The sequence below is a fragment of the Carcharhinus amblyrhynchos genome, chromosome 2 (assembly GCF_965287045.1).
Source record: "Carcharhinus amblyrhynchos chromosome 2, sCarAmb.v2.hapA, whole genome shotgun sequence".
In the NCBI taxonomy this organism is placed as follows: domain Eukaryota; kingdom Metazoa; phylum Chordata; class Chondrichthyes; order Carcharhiniformes; family Carcharhinidae; genus Carcharhinus; species Carcharhinus amblyrhynchos.
In genome coordinates, this window is record NC_137325.1 from 113,389,437 (window position 1) to 113,409,664 (window position 20,228).

Below are 20,228 nucleotides of genomic sequence, written 5' to 3' on the forward strand. Positions count from 1 at the left end.
TATCATTTCCCTTTTTTCAACCTCCAATGTATTGTGTGTAGTCAGTATATCTAAACTGATAAAACAACTATATGCATTGAAATAGGTAGTTGTTGTTGAAACACACGCAATGCATTAAATCTTTAAAATGGAATCTGAAATGTCTGCCATATAAATCAGCAATAGAAGGTGGAGGAGGGTGTTTTTTGTATAAGGATTGATGGGAAATTATGGCTAAAGTATTAATCCTTTTCTTGATGCTGCCTATTGCCCTGTGATTGCCCTGCATTTCTATTTTCATCTCATTTCCATCATCCATGCTGTTTGCTTTTATTGTTAGATTATGTACACTTGGAGCCTATCAGAATATTTCTGACAGCTCAGTCAATGTATTGGAAAGCAATCAAGGTCATAATTAAGGAGGCTATAAATTGTTCTGTGCTTTCAAGTTTATTCCTCCCTATTTAGCCTCCTGACTACATTTAGCTAAAATCCAGTTATTCATACAGCTATGGGTTTGTGCCTTCATGAACTGTTACATCTACCTAGCAATGTGAAAAATTGCCCAAGTATGTCCTGTCCACAAAAAGCAAGACAAATCCAACCCAGCCATTTACTGCTCCAACAGTCTACTCTCAATTATCAACGTAATGATGGAAGGTATTGTTGACAATGCTACCAAGCAGCACTTACTAACAATAACCTGCTTAATGATGCCCAGTTTTGATTCTGCTAGGATCATTCAGCTCCTGACCTTATTACATCCTTGGTCCAAACATGGACAAAAGGAGCTGAACCCAGTAGGTGAAGTGAGTGTGACAGGTCCTGGCGTTGAGGCAACAATGAACCAAATGTGACATCAAGGAGCCCTAGCAAAACTGGAGTCAAAGGGAATTGAGGGGCGGGGATAGCTGTCCATTGGTTGAAGTCCTACCCAGCACAAAGGAAGATAGCTGTGGTTTTTGGAAGTCAATCATCTTAGTCCTAGCACTGTGGGAGTTTCTCGTGGTTCTAGGTTCACCCATCTTAGCTACTTGATCAATAACTTTCCCTCCATAATAAAATCGGAAGTGGGGATGTTTGCTGATGAATGTTCAGCACCATTCACAACTCCTCAAATACTGAAGCAGTCAATGTCCATATGCAGCAAGGCCTAGACGACACCATATAAATACCAGACACAGACCATCTCTCACAAGAGAGAATCTAAACATGTCTCCTTGACATTCAACGTCATTAGCATCATCGCATCCCTCACCACCAACATTTTGGACATTATTATTGATCAGAAACTATAGATACTGTGTCTACAAGAACAAGTCAGAGGCTGACAATTCTGTGCTGAGTAACTCACCTCCTGACTCCCCAAAACCTGTCCACCAGCTACAAGACACAAGTCAGAGTGGTGGAATAGTCGCTACTTGTTGGATAAGTGCAGTTCCAACAATACTCAAGTACAACACCAATTGGGGTTGGTTAGCTCAATTGGCTGGCATGTGGTACAGAATAACAGCAACTGTGTTAGCTTGATTCCCAGCTCAGCTGAGGTGGACTTGAGATCATGCTTTTTCAGGACGAGATGTCATAGATTGGGGATAAGGGATAAATCTTTTAGAACTGAGGTGAGGAGAAATTTCTTCACCAAGAGGGTGCTGTATAACTGGAACTCATTACCACAGAATGTAGTTGAGGCCAAAAGGTTGTCTGATTTCAAGAAGAAATTAGATAAAGCTCTACAGGCTAAAGGAATCAAGGGATATGAGGAGAAGGAGGAACAGAATATTGAATTTCATGATTAAAATGAATGGCGGACAGGCTTGAAGAGCCGAATGGCCTACTCCTGCTTCTAGTTTCTATGTAATGCAGCCTGCTTGACTGGCATCCACCCATGACCTTAAACATTTGCTTCCTCCACCACTAATGTACAGTGGCAGCAATGTTTACCATCTACAAAATGCACTGCATAAACTCACCAAGTCTTTAACAGCACCTTTCAAACCCACAATCTTTACCACCTCAAAGGACAAGGACAGTGGGTGCTTGGGAACATCACCACCTCCAAATTTCCTTCCACGTCACTCCGTCCTGACTTGGAAATAAATCTCTGTTCATTCGCTGTTGCTGGTTCTAAATCCTGGTGCTCGCTCCCCAGCAACATTTTGGGTGTATCCACACGTTGTGGACTGCAGCAGAGTAAGGCAGTGGCTTGCCATCACCTTCTCGAGGATAATTAGAGAAAGACAACAAAAGCTGGCCGAGCCAGAGACCATCCTATCCTATGAAAGCTTTTTTTAAAATTGCATGTTGTCAGGTAAGTGCCAGTGTTGTAGCTGTACAGAAGTGGCTGAAACTTGTCAGAAATCTGGAGTCTGTGATGATGAAAACCTTGGGATGGGGTCAGTACTGGGCATGACTCTGCAGTTCTGACTGATGGCGGGAGCTTCTGGTGTGCTAGACTCGGTCCATATTCAGAATGAATAATTGTGGAGCCTACTCCTCCAATTAGTTGTTTAATTGTCCATCAAAGTTCACGACTGGATGTGACAGGACTGTAGAGCTTTGACCTGTTCGATCAATTGTGGGATCGCTTCGTGCGCTCTACATTCTGGAGAAATGTGAAAGACAAAAAAAGCAGGAAGAATTTCACTAGCTTTTGAAAATAATTGAGCAATGGATAATGAAGGGGCTGGAGCTTAACTAAGTCTGAGGGAGAGCAGAGCAACAAAGAATGTAAGAGTTTGGATGAGTGTCTTAAATTGCTTTCTTAAATAAGATATTACTGAACAGAAACTGGGCATTCAGCTTAACTAACCTATTGTCATGTTTCTGCTCCAGTCAAGCTGCATCCAATTTTTTTTTTCCCTTCTAAATCTACCATCAGCTATTCCCTCCTTGGCCATATTCTTGTCTAGTTTCCCCTTAAATGCATCTGCACTATACACGTCAACCACTCCCTGTGGCCTCGCGTTCCTCCACCTCAGCACTCTTTGGATGAAGAAGTTTCTTCTGAATTCCCTATTGAATTTCTTGGTGACTATTTTGTTTGAAGAGCATAAAAAATAAACAAGGATGGGACCTATAATCCATATGCTAAAGTAAGTGAAACTGAACTAAGGGAAAGGCAGATGAATGGGCCAGTTGCCTGATAAATTTCACATCTCCTCAAGCATTCCTGTGAAACTTTGGATGTACTTCCAGCTTTCAACATCCAGGCAATGTAAGAAACAGTTGAAAGTGATGGTAGAATTGAGATACAGACGTATAGAGAGAAGCTGTGGGTTTACAATACACTGGGTCTCATTTAGAATCCAGCGATAGACGAGGGAAGAAAAGAGCAGCAAGGCGCAAGGGAAAATGGCACAACCAGATGGTATTTGTATTAATGTAAGTAGGTAAATGGATGTGACTGATAATCAATGCCTTCAGTTTAACATGTAGGAGTCTGATATTATTGCTATCACAAAGAAATGATTGAGGGAGGGGCAGCATGGCAGCTCAATATTCCAGGAGTCTTCAGGTGAGAAGGAGACGGAGGCAAGGCAAGATGGCAACAGGGGAGTGGGTGAGGGAGAAGGAGGAGGGAGGATGGTGAAGAAGTGGTGTTGCAATATTGACTCAAGGAGTCAATTACTGTAGTGAGGAGGGGTGATATCTCAGCAGGCTCCTCAACTGAGGCCATATGGGTGGAAGTTAAAAGCCAAAAGGGGGAATCCATGATGTTGGGAGTGTGTTAAAGATCCCCCAAATAGTCAGGGAGAAATAAAAGAATAGATACATAGACAAATCCCAGAGAAGTGTATAACAATAGGGTAATGATAGCTGGGGATTTCAGCTTCCCCGATGTTAATTGGGATAGTCCAAGCGTGAAAGGCTTAGAGAGGGCAGAATTCTTAAAGTATATTAGCATTCAGATGAGCACTTGAAATGCCCGAGCATACAAGACCAAGGACAAAATGTTGGAAAATGGGATTAGAATAGATTGTTTGATGGCTAACACAGATATGGAGGGTCGAAGGGCCTCTTTCTGTGTTGTATGACTGCTGCTCAGTTGTGAAGTGATAAGGTATTTGAGGAAAGTTTAGAGCATGTCAAATTGTGTTGTGTAAAGAGAATATATTGAAGGAGGAACCTCGTGAAGACGTGTAGCACCTGCCAGAGTATTTGGCTCTGTTTGCTCATTGGTCAGCTCATTAGTCTCCATTACTCCTTCTGGATATTGATCGCAAAGGGAGAAATTTGAACTTCCAGGTACAGTAAATCCTCACTTGGACTTCTGGTGCCCTGCTCAAAATTGTGATCTTAAATGAAATAACTTTAAGTGAACCAAATTTAAGTATTTTTAGTTCGATTTTGTTGTATCCCAAATTAAGGTAATATAACATAATCTGTGCCCAATAAATCCTGTCAAGAACTACAACCTTCAGAGTAGAATCAAAAGGGTGAAAGATCATAATATTTGAATTCATACTTAAAGTAGATTGTAATAGTGGATTGGAGTGGGATATCCAAATCCCCATACACAGTGCATTCCAATCACATTCTATCTAAAAATAGCGGAAAGACAGCAAGGTGAGAATGCGTTGCTTTCTCATTGTTAGAGTGTATAAATAGTAGAGTGCTGCATCTTTGCAGGCACTTACAGTCAGAAGCAAAGACATGATGCAAATAGATTAATAACAAAGCACTCGTGTCTGAGTCAGGCTCCATGCATGTTCTTTGTACTCTTTTCCTTTATGCTTTCCTTGGTTATAATGCGTTATAGGTGGTAGATGGATTTAATTTTTGGTATGTGATTACGAATGATCCTCAGAATAAAATGGCATGCGCGTATTGAAAAGTTAGCCAGTGTTTGAAATTATGAACTGTAACCTTGTGCAAAGTAATGTGCTATAAATTGCAGTGAAAATCAATAACCAACTGATGCTGTGGTCTGAGTTCTGAAATTAGCTTTGCCGTCTGTTGTAGTAAATGTTAACTATCCTTTTGAAATCTTTGCTGAAATAATTGAATGTCAAGCCTTGGTGAGATTTTCATCAGTGGCCATTAGGAGGCCAATAACGACTGCAATAATTCTTAATTAATGACTGTGTTGCCTTTTCGAGTTGTGATTTAGCTGCATTGGCAGCACAATTAAGGCCGGGTTACAAATTTGAAAGCAATCCAATTTTTAAGCTGGCTAGCTTTTTGAGTCCTGGTGGTGATTTGTCCTTTGATCAATATAGAAGTATTCCTTTCAGTGGAATGCAAGAGAAAATGAAGTTGACACTCACCACCTCCTTCTCAGGGGAAATTAGAGGTGCGTATCAAATGCTGGCCTCACCAACAATGAGCATGTCCCATGAAAGAGGAAGAGAAAATATTGAATTGAAGTACAAGCAAAGAACCTAAGCAGCCACATCTAAAATGTTATTGCACTGCATAAAGTTAAATAGGGACAAAATAACTTGTTCAACATCTTTTATGTCCTCAGAATACTGTAAAATTATTGCATTTTAGGTGTATTATTTTGTGGGCAAGCCCTAATGTTGCTGGTCTGCATTGGGTCCCAGTCCCAACGCATCAGTCTTATTGTGCTCATGCTTGTATTCAATTCTCTCCATGGCTTTGCTCCTTCTCTATAGCCTGCTCTGAATTTACAAACCCCCAACATTACATTCCTCCACTTCTGGCCTCATGCACATTCCTGATTTTATTTGTAACACCATTGGTGGCTGTGCCTTCAGTTGACTAAGCCCCAGCATTCACTGCCTGCACCACACTGCCTCTCCATCCCTCGCTCTACCTTGTAAACCAAATTGTTCTGTTATAGCTACAACATGTACTCTTAATTATCAGCAAAGTGGTAGATGTTGTCATTTATAGTGCTATCAAAGAGCTCAGCAATGCTCTATTTGGGTTCCATCAGGGACACACTACTGCAGACTTCATTACAGCCTTGGTTCGAACATGGACAGTAGATCTTACCTCAAGAGGTGAGGCGAGAGTGACTGTCCTTGACATCAAGGTAGGATTTAACCAAGCGTAATATCAAGGAGCCTTAGCAAAATTAAGTCGATGGGAATCCGGGGGGAAAATTTTCCGCTGGTTGGAGTCAGACCTGGTGCAGAGGAAAATGGTTGTGGGATGCCAGTCATCTCACCCAAGACATTGCTGCAGAAGCATCTCAGCATTGTGTCCTAGACCCAACCATCTTCAACTGCTTCATAAATGACCCTTCCTCAATCATATGTCTGGAATTGGGCTGGTTTGATGACAATTGCTAAGTTTCCTGCCTTAATTGAATTCTATAGCTGGTAGCCACTGTTGAGACCTGTTGTAAGGTGAAGCTGCCGGCATTGGACTGGGGTAGGCACAGTAAGTAGTCTCACAATACCAGGTTAAAGACAAACAGGTTTATTTGGTAGCATGAGCTTTTGGAGCACTGCCCCTTCATCAGGTGAGTGGCTCACCGGATAAAGGGACAGAGCTCTGAAAGCTCATGCTACCAAATAAACATGTTGGACTTTAACCTGGTGTTGTGAGACTACTTATAGGTGAAGTAGTGAAATTTGGTGCTTGGCAGCAATCTCACTGTTATCAAGAAAAAAAAGCTCTTAATTTGGATCTTTTGAAAAGGATTATGAAGGATCGAGCAGTTTGATTTTGTTCCGCTTGCTGCTTTGTGAATGGTAATACATGATTAGGGATTTCATTGGGTTGGTCTGGAGTTGGCTGCAGAATAGTGGAATTAGTGACGAGCATCATAAGTTATTATGCCTCATCCTTCACTGTGCATATCGCTGGAGAAATCATTAGAATACGTCTCAATTAACACAGCAGCTAATCTGGAGCAGGGTGATATATGGGCAGTTAAATATTTGTTTCAATTGTCAATACATATGGAAATCTCAACCTATTAATGGTAAAATTACTTCATGGGTTTGTAATGTTAATTATAGCTTAAACAGACCCCGTTAAACTCTAAACCTAATGTATTGTCTTCAAAATAGAGCTGCCTGAAATGATTATAAAAGTTGCAGCTTATTTCTGCTGACTATAACTTGAGCCAAATTGTTATTAAAATCATTCAGGAATTCATGAAAGTCCAAGTGCTTAAGAATGCTGCCCCCAGCCAACATTCATTTATGCCGAGCAGCACAAATATTAAAAGAAGTAAGCAGACAACAATTGAATAAATATTGCCAGAAAAATACATTCCTTCTAGAATTCACTATCGCAAGGCTTATTACTTGGAGGTGTGAATATGAAGAGAAATGCTGTACTTGATTGACGTGAAAGGATTTCAGAATCCATCCAGGGCACAATTGGCCTAAAAGGCTATTAACATTTAACATTTCCATTATATTAAATGTTTCAAAGCGTGGGCTTTGTATTGGTCAGTCAGATTAAGATTAAAATTAAAATATAGAATTTCAATAGCAGTTCTATTTATAATGTCAAGAATTCTTGTACCTTTTGGAAATAAGCTCTTCTTCTGATTCTTGTACATTCACCATGCCAATGTTATTCTGCAATGGTCTAAGTGGCAGCAGTGATTTAGTGGCATTCATTCAGCAATCCCATCTGCCTGTTGATTTTAATGGGTTTGGTGTGGAGCTAAATGCTATGCAGCTTCATCAAGGGAGAGGGTGGTTTGGAGATTTTGACAGAGTAATGATGGACTGTTCCTTGTGTCATGAGTAATTCTGTTAGTCTTAATAGGGTAGGTTTTGAGGAGATTTGCTGCACTACATTTGATACTTCCAACTGCAAATGTAAAGAGAATGACTTTTCCTGTTGCTAAATATAGTTTAATGTTTGGAAATGTTAATAGTGTGTGCAGTAGCTGCACTTTGCAGTGATTTCTGGCTACCTTTTGCTCAGTGGTGCCTCTTTATTTGTTATTTTTAATACTTTTACAATTGGATATTTTATAGTTGTGTATAAGATGTTAATTGAATCAATCATGGCAATTTTTGTCCATTGGAGCTGATGTCTCTGGGGCATATTTTCAAGCATCCCAATGCCTTTGGAAGTCTTTCAATTCCATAGATCAAGTTTTGAAAAATACACCATTGGCACATGCAGCAACTACGCCCAGAGAGTGTGCACAGAGTTTTCATTTTTCAATGAAATATCTCCAGTTTTACTGAGAAACCCATTCCCATCAGCCACTAAATGATACCTCCTGAGGGGATTTGGCTTTGGCTTCCTAATCGGACCAAAGCGGCAGCTCCCATTACAATCAGTGATGTCGCCCTGGGAAGTTTTGTTCTCCAAAATACTTCCCTGCCAGTTCTTTCACCATTACCTAATCTTCAGATTAACAGGTAAGTTTGTGTACCAATGAAAGGTTAAGTGATTAAAGACAAACCACTGGTAATAATTTTATTAATTGATCTTGATGTTCCCCTGAAAATTATATTTAGCAATGAGAAAAGTCATTCTCTTTACTTTTGCAGTTGGAGGTATCAAATGTAGTGCAGTAAATCTCCTCAAAAGCTATCCTATTAATTAAGACTAACAGAATTACGCATGGCTATCCATAATTTGAACCACTAGAGCAGAAAGTTATGTTTTGTGTGCTTTTAATAACAAGCTGGGCCTTGAGTACTGCTAAAATATGGAGGCCATCTAAGACACAGCACTCAAGGGACCCTTCTTTGATGATTTGAAGGAGCTATTTTATCACCATTGCTTTGAAAATTGAATAAGAATGATTTTCTATCTGCTGCAGCTAAATCTTGTTAACTAACATGTGGCCTGTTGCGTGAGAATTAGGCATTTAATTGATATTTGGAGCCATATGAAGTTTATGAAAATAAAACCATGGACCTTGGATGGATGTTGGACTGGGTGGGGTGGTGGTGTTGGTGACTCGTTTAATGGCTGTATATACTTAGTAAGAAGTCTGACAACACCAGGTTTAAGTCCAACCAGTTTATTTGATAGTAATCCCACAAGCTTTAGGAATCGGTGTTCCTTCGTGAGGTGTGTGGAAGGTTCTGATCAGAGAAAGGCATATAAAGACACACAGAGTTTACAGATTGCTGATTAGAATGCAGGTCTTTGCAGCTAACCTGCTATTCAAGTCTTAACAGGTTAGCTGCAAAGACCTGCATTCTAATCAGCAATCTGTAAACTGTGTGTGTCTTTATATGCCTTTCTCTGATCAGAACCTTCCACACACCTCACGAAGGAACACCGATTCCTAAAGCTTGTGGGATTACTATCAAATAAACTGGTTGGACTTAAACCTGGTGTTGTCAGACTTCTTACTGTGTTTACCCTAGTCCAATGCCGGCATCTCGACATCATGTATACATTTATCCAAGATTGGGCTCCTCTCCTCTCCTATCATCCACAGCAACTTTGTTCATTTATGGGACATGGCTGTTGCTGGCTGGACCAGCATTTGTTGCCCATCCCTAACTGTCCTTCATTTCAAAGGGCACTTGAGAGTCAACCACATTGCTGTGGACCCAGAGCCACGTGCAGGCCAGACCAGGTAAGGATGATTGATTTCCTTCCCTAAGGGACATTAGTGAATCAGATAGATTCTGGCAGTGGTTTCTTGGTCAGCAGCAGGAACGGAGGAACCAGAATAAGTTGTCCTACCCCTCGGGCCTGATCTGCCACCATTCAATGAAGTCAGGGCTATTCTATGATCTAACTCTATATACCTACCTGTGGCCCGTATCCCTTAATACTTTCAGAGTCATAGAGGTTACATCATGGAAACAGGCCCCTCGGCCCAACTTGTGCATGCTGCCCCTTCTTTTTTTAAAAACCCTAAGCTCGTCCCAATTGCCTGCATTTGGCCCTTATCCCTCTATTCCCATCTTACCCATGTAACTGTCTAAACGCTTTTTAAAAGCCAAAATTGTATCTGCTTCTATACTACCTCCTGGCAGCTTGTTCCAGACACACTCCACCTTCTGTTTAGATTTCCAAAAGGCGTTTGATAAGGTGCCTCACAAGAGGTTGCTACAGAAGGTTAGGGTGAATGGAGTTGGGGGTAAGGTGTTAGCGTGGATAGAGGATTGGTCGTCAAATAGGAAGCAAAGAGTTGGTATCAATGGGTGCTATTCTGATTGGCGGTTGGTGACTAGTGGAGTGCCGCAGGGATCGGTGCTGGGGCCTCAACTATTTACCATTTATATAGATGATCTGGAGGAGGGGGCTGAGTGTAGGGTGACGAAATTTGCTGATGACACAAAGATGAGTGGAAAAGCAAATTGCGTGGAGGGTGTGGAGAGTCTGCAGAGAGATCTGGATAGGCTGAGCGAGTGGGCGAGGACCTGGCAGATAGAGTATAATGTTAGCAAGTGTGAGGTTATCCACTTTGGCAGAAATAATAGTAGGAGGGATTATTATTTAAAAGGCGAAAAGCTGCAGCATGCTACGGTGCAGAGGGACCTGGGGGCCCTTGTGCATGAGTCGCAAAAACCCAGTCTGCAGGTGCAGCAGGTGATCAAGAAGGCAAATGGAATGTTGGCCTTTATAGTGAGGGGGATAAAATATAAAAGCAGGGAGGTCTTGCTGTAACTGTACAGGGCACTGGTGAGGCCGCAGCTGGAGTACTGTGTGCAGTTTTGGTCGCCACACTTGCGGAAGGATATATTGGCCTTGGAGGGAGCGCAGAAGGTTCACTAGGCTGATACCAGAGATGAGGGGGTTGGCCTATGAAGAGAGACTAAATAGACTGGGTCTGTACTTGTTGGAGTTTAGAAGGATCAGGGGGGATCTTGCGTATAAGATAACGAAGGGGATGGATAGGGTAGAGGTAGAGAGATTCTTCCCGCTTAGAGAGGATAGTAGGACTAGAGGACACAGCCTCAAGATAAGGGGGGAAGCAGTTTAGATCAGAGTTGAGAAGGAACTTCTTCACTCAAAGGGTGGTGAGTCTCTGGAATTCTCTGCCCGTTGAAGTGGTGGAGGCTACCTCGCTAAATATATTTAAGTCTCGGGTGGATAGGTTTCTGATAGACAGGGGAATTAAGGGTTATGGGGAGAGAGTGGGAAAGTGGAACTGATCCACTTCAGATCAGCCATGATCTTACTGAATGGCGGGGCAGGCTTGAAGGGCTAGATGGCCTACTCCTGCTCCTATTTCTTATGTTCTGTTGAAAAAATTTCCCCTCTGGACCCTTTTGTATCTCTCCCCTCTCACCTTTAACCTATACCCTCTAGTTTTAGACTCCCCTACCTTTGGGAAAAGATATTGACTATCTAGCTGATATATGCCCCTCATTATTTTATAGAGCTCTATAAGATCCCCCTCAGCCTTCTACACTCCAGAGAAAAAAGTCCCAAATCCCAAATTTTTGCTTAACAAAAATTTATTTATCTCCAATTTAAAATAAGCAACTGATCTAGAATCAATTGATGTTTGGGGAAGAGAGTTCCAAACCTCTCCCATCCTTTTTGTGTAGAAGTGCTTCCTTGCATCTCTTCTGAACATTCTGACTCTAATTTTTAGATCATGCCCCTCAGTTCCAGAAACTCCAACCAGTGGAAATAGTTATCTTTATCTATCTTGTCTTTTCCTTTTAATATCTTGAAGACTTTGTTCAAATCACACCTTAACCTTCTAAATTTCAGAGAAACAAAGCCTGATTTGTATTATATCATAGAATCCCTAAGGTGCAGAGGAGGCCATTCGGTCCATCGAGTCTAAACCGACAACAATCCCACCCAGGCCCTATCCCCATAAACTCCACATATTTACCCCGCTAATCCCCTGACACTAGGGGCAATTTAGCATGGCCAATCCAGCTAACCGATATCTTTGGGCTGTGGGAAGAAACTGGAGGGAACCCACGCAGACATGGGAAGAATGTGCAGACTGCGCACAGACAGTGACCCAAGCCAGGAATTGAACCCAGGTACCTGGCACTGTGAGGCAGCAGTGCTAACCACTGTGCTGCCAGGATCTTCTCATGTAATCCCTGAAGCCTTGTAAATCCATATTGTACTCCTTCCAAAACCAATATATCCATCCTAAGGTGTAGTGCCAAGATCTGCTCTAAGTACTCCAATTGGAGTCTAACCAGGGTTTTGTATAGCAGCAGGTTAACTTCTGCATCCTTACATTTGATTTGATTTATTATTGTCACATGTATTAACATACAGTGAAAAGTATTGTTCCTTGTGCGCTATATAGACAAAACATACCGCTCATAGAGAAGGAAATGAGTGAGTGCAAAATGTAGTGTTACAGTCATTGCAAGGGTTTAGAGAAAGATCAGCTTAATGCAAGGCAAGTCCATTCAAAAGTCTGCAGGGAAGAAGCTGTTCTTGAGTTTGTTGGTACAGACTTTTGTATCTTTTATCCAAAGGAGGTAGATAGAAGAGAGAATGTCCAGGGTGTGTGGGATCCTTAGTTATGCTGACTGCTATGTCAAGGCAACAGGAAGTGTTGGCAGAGTCAATGGTTGAGAGGCTGGTTTGCATGATGGATTGGGCTACATTCATGACCTTTTGTGATTCCTTGCGGTCTTGGGCAGAGCAGGAGCCATACCAAGCTGTGATACAACCAGAAAGAATGCTTTCTATGGTGCATCTGTTAAAGTTGGTGAGATTGTAGCTGACATGCCAAATTTCCTTAGTCTTCTGAGACTTCTGATTCCAATCCTCAAGATAGAAGGTCAGCATTCCATTAGCCGCCTTGATTATTTTTTGCACCCATGGCATTTTGAAGTTCTATACACCTGAACTCCAAAGCCTTTTTGGACATCTACTGTACATCTACTGTATTCAACTTCATACCACCTGGAAAGTACCCTGATCTATGCTTTTCAGTCCACAATGGATGACTTCACATTGCTACATTGAAATCTGTCTGCCACAGTTTTGTTTATTCACCTAGTCTATCAATATCCCTCTGTAATTTTATGCTGTCATCTACAATGCTGCCTAAATTTGTGTCAGGAAATTTGAGTTTGTGACTTTCAGTGCCATTATCCAAGCCATTCATAAATAGTATAAATAATTGAGGCCCTAACACAGATCATTGTGGGACACTACTAGTCACACCCTCTCAATTTGAGTACCAACCCATTATTAGACTTTAAATTCCAGGCTTTATTGAATTCAAATTTCACCATCTGCTGTGGTAGGACTTGAACCTGGGTCTCTGAATTACTAGTCCAGTGACAATACCATTATGTCATTGCTACCAGTGGTTGAGGCTAATTGGTCAATTTGACAGGAGATTTCATCAGTTGAATGGAATAGAATGAAAGGTGTCAACTTAAATATATTACACTGGCAGGACAGTAGCAAACTAATCATAGAATCCTACAGTGCCAAAGGTAGCTATTCAGCCCTTCCAGCCTGCACGAACCACAATCCCACCCAGGTCTTATCCCCATAACCCCATGTGTTTACTCTAGCTAATCTCCTTGACACTAAGAAGCAATTTAGCGTGGTCAATCCACTTAACCCAACACCTTTGACTATCGGAGGAAACCGGAGCACCTGGAGGAAACCCATGCAGACACGGGGAGAACATGCAGACTCCACACGGTCACCCAAGGATAGAATTGAATCTGCGTCCCTGGCGCAGTGAGGCATTCGGTGCTAACCACTGTGCCACCATGCCACCCTTATCTGTAGCAATTGTTCCATCAACACTCATCAGTGAAATGGCTTCTGACTTAGTTGAGTTTGATTATGATTCCTCCATGGAATAAAGTTTGAATCAAGATGAGATTCAGCTGTGGGGGTGCTCATTAGAACTGGCTTGTGGAGGCAGCTAAGCAATTAAATTGTTAAGGATGCTCGGCAGGTAGAGAAAATTGAACAAATTCTTTTCTAACCACAGCTCGAGAACCAGGAGACGCTCAAAGCGATGTTCAAGAAAGCAGAGTCTGAAATCAATAGCAGAGTTGCTGAAGCGTTGAAGAGAACTGAGGATCCGCTGCAGCGGCAGCGCACACTGGTGGAAGAAGAGAGACAGAAGTACTTGGTCGATGAGGAGAAAATAGTGCATAAGCTATGGTATGTCATTTATCATTGCTTTGTTTTGTTAGGCCACTCCTTCATTTATTTTACCTACTCCTTAACGAGTTTGCTTTTCTTTCTTTGCCCCTGTATTGCTTTGGCATGTCGCGTTGTCTGTTGGTTTAGATTGCAGATTTGTACAGTTGGTTCAACTTCATTAAAGCTCGAATTTTCTTTGAAGAATGCTACTGCAGTGATGAAAGTGAGAATGCAGTGGCAAGCTTCCATGCTTCAGCTGGTGGCTGTGCTGGCCTCAACCCATACAAGGCAAGAATATTCCTGTTCAGTACCTGGTCTGTGCCTTGTGAGCTGATGGACCAGCAGTACGGGTGCTTTGCTGGGTTTTATTGTACTAGGTGAAGGTGAAGAATCACTGTGGTCTTGCTCCAGTGATCACTGTTGAAAGTGTTCTTGTGGATTTCAGATAGGAATTAAAAAAAAGGACTTGCATTTATCTTCTTGACCACTAAACATCTCAAAGCACATGAGAATCAATATAATACTTTTGAAGTTTAGCTACTGTTGTAATATAGGAAATACAGCAGTCCATTTGCAGACAGCAAACTGTCACAAATAGCAATGTTATAAATAACCAGATAATCTGTTTTTGTGATATTGATCGAGGGATATATATTAGCCAGGACACCAGGGATAGCTTGGCTGCCCTTCTACAAAATAGTGTCATAGAATCATTTATATTCATCTGAGCGGGCTTTGGTTAAATGTTTCATTCAACAAACAGCGCCTCCAACGGTGCAACACTCTGTCAGTACTGCACTGGAATGTCAGCCTTGATTTTTTTTGTGTGTGCTGAAGCCCTGTAGAGCACCTTGAACTTTGGGGGTTGGGGTTTTTTTGCCATTTATGAAGGAGCAGACTATTCTGCGCCTCAAACCTGCTCTGCAATTTAATAACATCATGGCTGATCTGATAGTAACGTCAACTCTGCACTTCACCTACCCTGCCCATAACCTATCACTCCCTTACTTACCAAGAACCTATTCACCTCTTCCTTAAAAATATTCAAGGACTTTGCTTCCATCACCTTTTGAGGAAGAGAGTTCCAAAGGCTCTGAGAGAAACAATTTCACCTAATTTTAAATGGGCAACTCCTTATTTTTAAACAGTGGCCCCAAGTTCTAGGTTCTCCAAAAGTGGAAACATCCTCTCCACATTCAGACTATTGAGAACTCTCAAGATTTTGTGTGTTTATAGTCGACTAGCCTAATGTGGTGCTTGGGTAGCTACCAGAAATCAGTGTGCACATGGAACCTTATTCAAGTATGAACCAAGACAGGGAGGAAACTAGGGAGTGGGTGGGAAGAATGAAACTGAAACATCAGGACAGGATTTATATCTCAACGTTTTACAATAAAACAGTTTACAGAATGAATTACTGATTTCTGATCATTAGCCTCAAGCAGTTGAGACATCGACTTAACTGAACAAACCCCATGTATTGCTTTTTGCAAGAACTTCATCTTAGTAACACAATTCTGGTTCTGATTGAAGATGATGTATTTTGATATTTGTTGAGCACTGCTTGGTTTTGACGAGAATACTAAATGTCAATCAGTGTGCATTTATGCTTCATTTGTATCTAGAAATAGGACACCAATTTGCCCATTATGCTACAGTGACTTCAACCTTTCTCGCATCTGCTGTTTGCAGTTATAAAAGGCCACAGGGCTTCCTCCAAGAATTTAATGCAGTGATGTAGTCTTATAACAATATAATCTGGTGTTATCTACAAATCTAATCTCGGTGTTTAGTTGATGCAGTCTCTTGGTACCAAAAGTCTAATGTTTGACATAATGAGCTAGATATTGCTAGCGTGAGGTGTCTCCAAACATGACCCACTAGTCAGACTTGTTCATACACATTTAGGTTTTAAATGTTTTTGTCGATGATTTTGCTGGAAATGCAAGCTGATAATGGTGCATGAAATTGAGGCCACTGCTTTATTTCTCTAATTTATATTCTAGATGTATCTCAAGACTGTAAGAAAGCATCACAAGCCTGGTTTAAAGAAGAATGTATGGGGTTTTGGTCTTTACTTCAATGTTAGTGAATTTGACAAACTGAGGCCAGAATTTTACTGTTCCACCTGCCATGGGAATCATAGCGGTCGAGGGGCAGACCATGGGAAGGTCTTTTGACCTTGGCTGGGATTTTACGAATTTGGGACAAGCGAGGCCGTAAATTCCCACCCTGAGATCCTGGCCACGGATTTGATCTTTACCTCAAGTCCTCCATGACATAGGACAGATAATCTCATGCAATTACTTCTACTAAATTCAATCATCCAAGTGGCAGTTCTTCTAATTAAAGTGCGTACAAAATAAATGAACATTTTGATTTAGTGATCAGCTTGAGTGAAGACAGCTTTGTGGAGCTCCAAACTTGAAACTTGATCCATTCACTGTATTTAAGACGTCTCCACATTTGCCAAATCCTGATTTTACTAAATGTCATACTACTGTGCTGTCTGCAAGTTTCTTAATGTTTTGCATTCAGCTCATTGATGGAATTAATCTAAATTCCTTTTGGGGGAGGGGGAGCGTAGCAGCATGTGTCATTGCTAACCATGGAATGCAAAAGAGTTCGCTTTCAAGATCAGTTTTCCAATAGTCTATCAAAATGCAAGCATTATTTAGTAATTGTACAATACTGAATCTTTTTATCACTTGTTTGGATTAACTCCTGGATGTCAATTTTGATAGGGATTTCCTGTGGGTAATCCACAAGCCTGTTTGGGCCATACATAATATCCTTTGTTTTTTCTGGAGGCTTAAAATGCCACTGTCCCTGTTCAGTCATGCTCAAAACATGTATGTTAGTACTTTGAGTTTGGAACAAAGCTTGAAACATTTGTGTCTCTCTCACTTCCTGCTCACATACCATTTTTATTACTAGCATCGTTCTACCAGTCTCTCAAAGAAACCACATTCATAATATTAATTATATTGAGCACCCTCTTCACAATGTGTTTACCAAGCTTACTATATTAGAGTTGACCAACAATGAAAGTGTACTCAGGGGCCTTGCCTTTGCAATACCCATATAGTTTAAGGGTCATGTGAAAAATGGAGCTCAGGTTGTTCCCGAGTCACTTTCAAAGCAGCATAAAGGAATCAGTACTCTGATTACTAGGTAGGAAACTGTTTTATTTTAGATCATCACACATACCACAGATTATTTTATTGCATTTAGAAACACAACATTGAAAGCATTCAGCATAACTCGCAACATCCTGGTTAATGTTACAAATCGATAACCTCTCACCAGAACTGAAATGTTCACCACTAATAAGTTCCAAGCAAATAGGATTTGCTTTTGTTCACAATTTCAGGACAGCACGTTGGCACAGTGGTTAGCATTGCTGCCTCTCAGTGCCAGGGACCCAGTTTTGCTTCCCGGCTGGGTCACTGTCTGAGTGAAGTCTGCATGTTCACCCCATGACTGCATGGGTTTCCTCAGGGTGCTCTGATTTCCTCCAACAGTCCAAAACATATGCAGATTAGGTGCATTGGCCATAACTAAATTCTCCCCCTCTGTACCCAAACAGGTGCCAGAGTGTGGTGACTAGGGGATTTTCACAATAACTTCATTGCAGTGTTAATGTAGGCCTACTTGTGACACTAATAAATAAACTTTAAAATTTTAAAATTTAGTTGGCTTGGTTGTGTTCCTTGATTGAATATTAATTGTGTTGATTGAATATTAATTGTATGCAGCTGGTGGAGAGTAATTGTGGATTCACTTGTGTTCTTAGGTATAGACACAGACAAATAGTGGTTATTTGGTTAGGAGATGCATATTTGTAATATATGCTTATAAAAGTGTGCAAGGATACGCTTCACCTCCTGACTGCCTGGATTGGAACCTGCAGCAGAGAATGTTGCCGAAAGCTGAAGGTTGGAAACTCTTTTTTAAAAAATCAGCATAATCTAAAATTCTAGTGGCCATTGTTGAAAATGGCAGAAAGCAAGTTTAAAATTTGCTGTATATGATTATCCTTCAACATTCTGAGAATCTAAATCATAATTCCTGTGGAGTAACAATGTGGGTATGTAGCCACAGGCTTTGTCCCTACCACAAAGAAAATGAGATACTGTCATGCTGTCATTTTGTGAGATGGGTGCCCTTGGTGGATAATGATAAAGATTGGAACTTTTAGTGCTTATCGATGAAATTCACAAAAATGATGATCTATTGAATGTGGTCACTGTGGATTCATTTGTGCTGCTGCGAAAAGGAACAGACAAACTGGCTGTTGAGTTAGGAGGGGTCTGTTTTGTAATGTGTACCCCTCTAATTATATGCTGATGAAAGTCTGTACAGTGAGGTGCGAGTTATATCCTTCACCACCTGGCTTCCGGGATTATAACACCCTCCCACGTGTGAGTGTTTATCTTTGCGGAAAGCTGCTATAACGAGCCTATTATTTATCCCTTGGTTACAAAAGCAATGATAATGACCTGAAAATGTTGTGGGGTGAGACAGAATCTTGATGGAGCTTCAAAAATACAAATGGTGAGCCAGAGCTCGATCTGACTGAGGCGTTTGAGTGGAAGGGATATTTCTTTCCGTGGGTTAGGTGTGTGGGCTCCAGCAGACTGCCCAAATGCTTTGTTCTCTGCACTGCCAGTTGTTTTTTTTCCAATCTTGCTTTGAAGTGAATTACTAAGTTTGAAATTACCTAATCAGGCATCTCTCTCTCTCTCTCTCCCTGCCTCTGTTGAGACATGCAGAACTGTCTGGTTTGCTCTCCCTGTCATGCTGTGTGTACCTGGGAAACCATAATTACACAGTATCTTTTCATCCCATTGATCCTGTCTGACAGCATCTGCTTTGGTTCCGCTTTGTCTTCTGCCCACCCCTAACTTCCTCTCCTATTCCCTCAACCCTGACCACTTCCTGCTCGAGGATGATTGTGCCAATTCTCACGGTTCGCCAAGTAGCCATTCTTTGAGAAGAACCCTGGGGCGAGAGTGCTGGTGGGCTGTTGCACTGTGGGAGGCATCACTCAATCCAGTCCTGTTCTCAGCTCCACATACATGCTTCAATAGGACATCACGCTTCCAGGACTGGAAACTCTGCCTCTGTGAAACTGAGGCCAATTGAAGTGTTCCATAACCGGCTGGCTAATTCAGTGAAAACCATACCCTGACCCTGAGTCCTTCCTGACCTGTTTCTGAATCTCATTGGGATGGTGAATTGACCCGGTGTTTGATTGAGATGCCTGGGATGCGGTTTTCTTAAACAAATATTTCTAAAGGTACAAACAGGTTCAGTAACTATTGTTCAAAGTTTTGTATTTCCAAACAAAGTGAGCCTTTGCCTTTTCTCAAACCGATATGTATGAAGACTTGAAGAAAGGTCTCCTCCTTGCAGTGCAGTACACGCTCGCAGTGTGTTTTCAAGTAGCTGGACATCTGGAAGTCTAAAATTCTCAGGCATTATGTTGCAGGACCTCAGATTTTATCCTATTTTGGCTGCTGACATCTTGTGACAACATACACTTGAGAGTCCCTCTCCTTGTCTAAATTCTTTCAATTAAACCTACTTTTGACTTGACTTGATGGCATATCCAGGCTGGACAACAACACCATGTTGTCCTCACCCTTGCCCATTCAGTCCTGATGCTGGGCAAAGGCGGTGTAACAAAATGGTGCTGTAAGCTGACCGCTAAGGTAACCTTTCCTTCCCTCTCTACCTCTTGAGCAGGGAGCTCTGTCTTTAGCACTGCCCATAGCAACATGGAGAAGATGAGGAACCAAGCGTGAATATCTTGAGCTAATTGCTGCAGTGACCATCCCACACAGTTCTACAGTCGGCACCATCGAAACCAGCATCAGCTGTTTGACTAGGCCACTTGTTAAGAATAATCTAGTGTCTAGCAATTGACAGTGTTCTGATGTGTTGTTTACATCAATTTTTATTTGCTAAATTGGTACGTATTTAAAGATAGTATTTAGCTATAACACTGTGATTCTGGAGCTGCCAGTTTGCTTTTTGTGATAAGGTCCTCTTTGTTGGCAGTCTTCCAAGTTGATAGTCTAGTGAGGCTCTAGCATAATTCCAGTGGGAATTGAGCAGTGACCATGAAGCTTGACAATAATTAGACTGAGTTGCCCTTTGGCCTGTTAATGTACCGTAACCTGCCTTTATAATCATGCTCCCAGTTATAGAGTTTGTATCTTTACACTGGGGCTGGAGAGCTCAGTGCAAAGCAAGTGCAGCACTTTGCTGCTGTGGGA

General features: G+C 41.5%; 1 protein-coding gene across 15 annotated transcripts in view; it reads left to right on the forward strand.

The window, feature by feature from the left end:
- LOC145357750 (sickle tail protein homolog) overlaps nucleotides 1-20,228 on the forward strand; it is a 567,669-nt gene that overhangs the window by 512,175 nt on the left and 35,266 nt on the right. For all 15 annotated transcript variants that reach the window (XM_080211333.1, XM_080211229.1, XM_080211212.1 and 12 more), the window contains one exon: nucleotides 13,787-13,962. In XM_080211333.1, coding sequence (XP_080067459.1) covers nucleotides 13,787-13,962 — 176 coding nt within the window. The remainder of the gene's footprint in view (nucleotides 1-13,786; nucleotides 13,963-20,228) is intronic.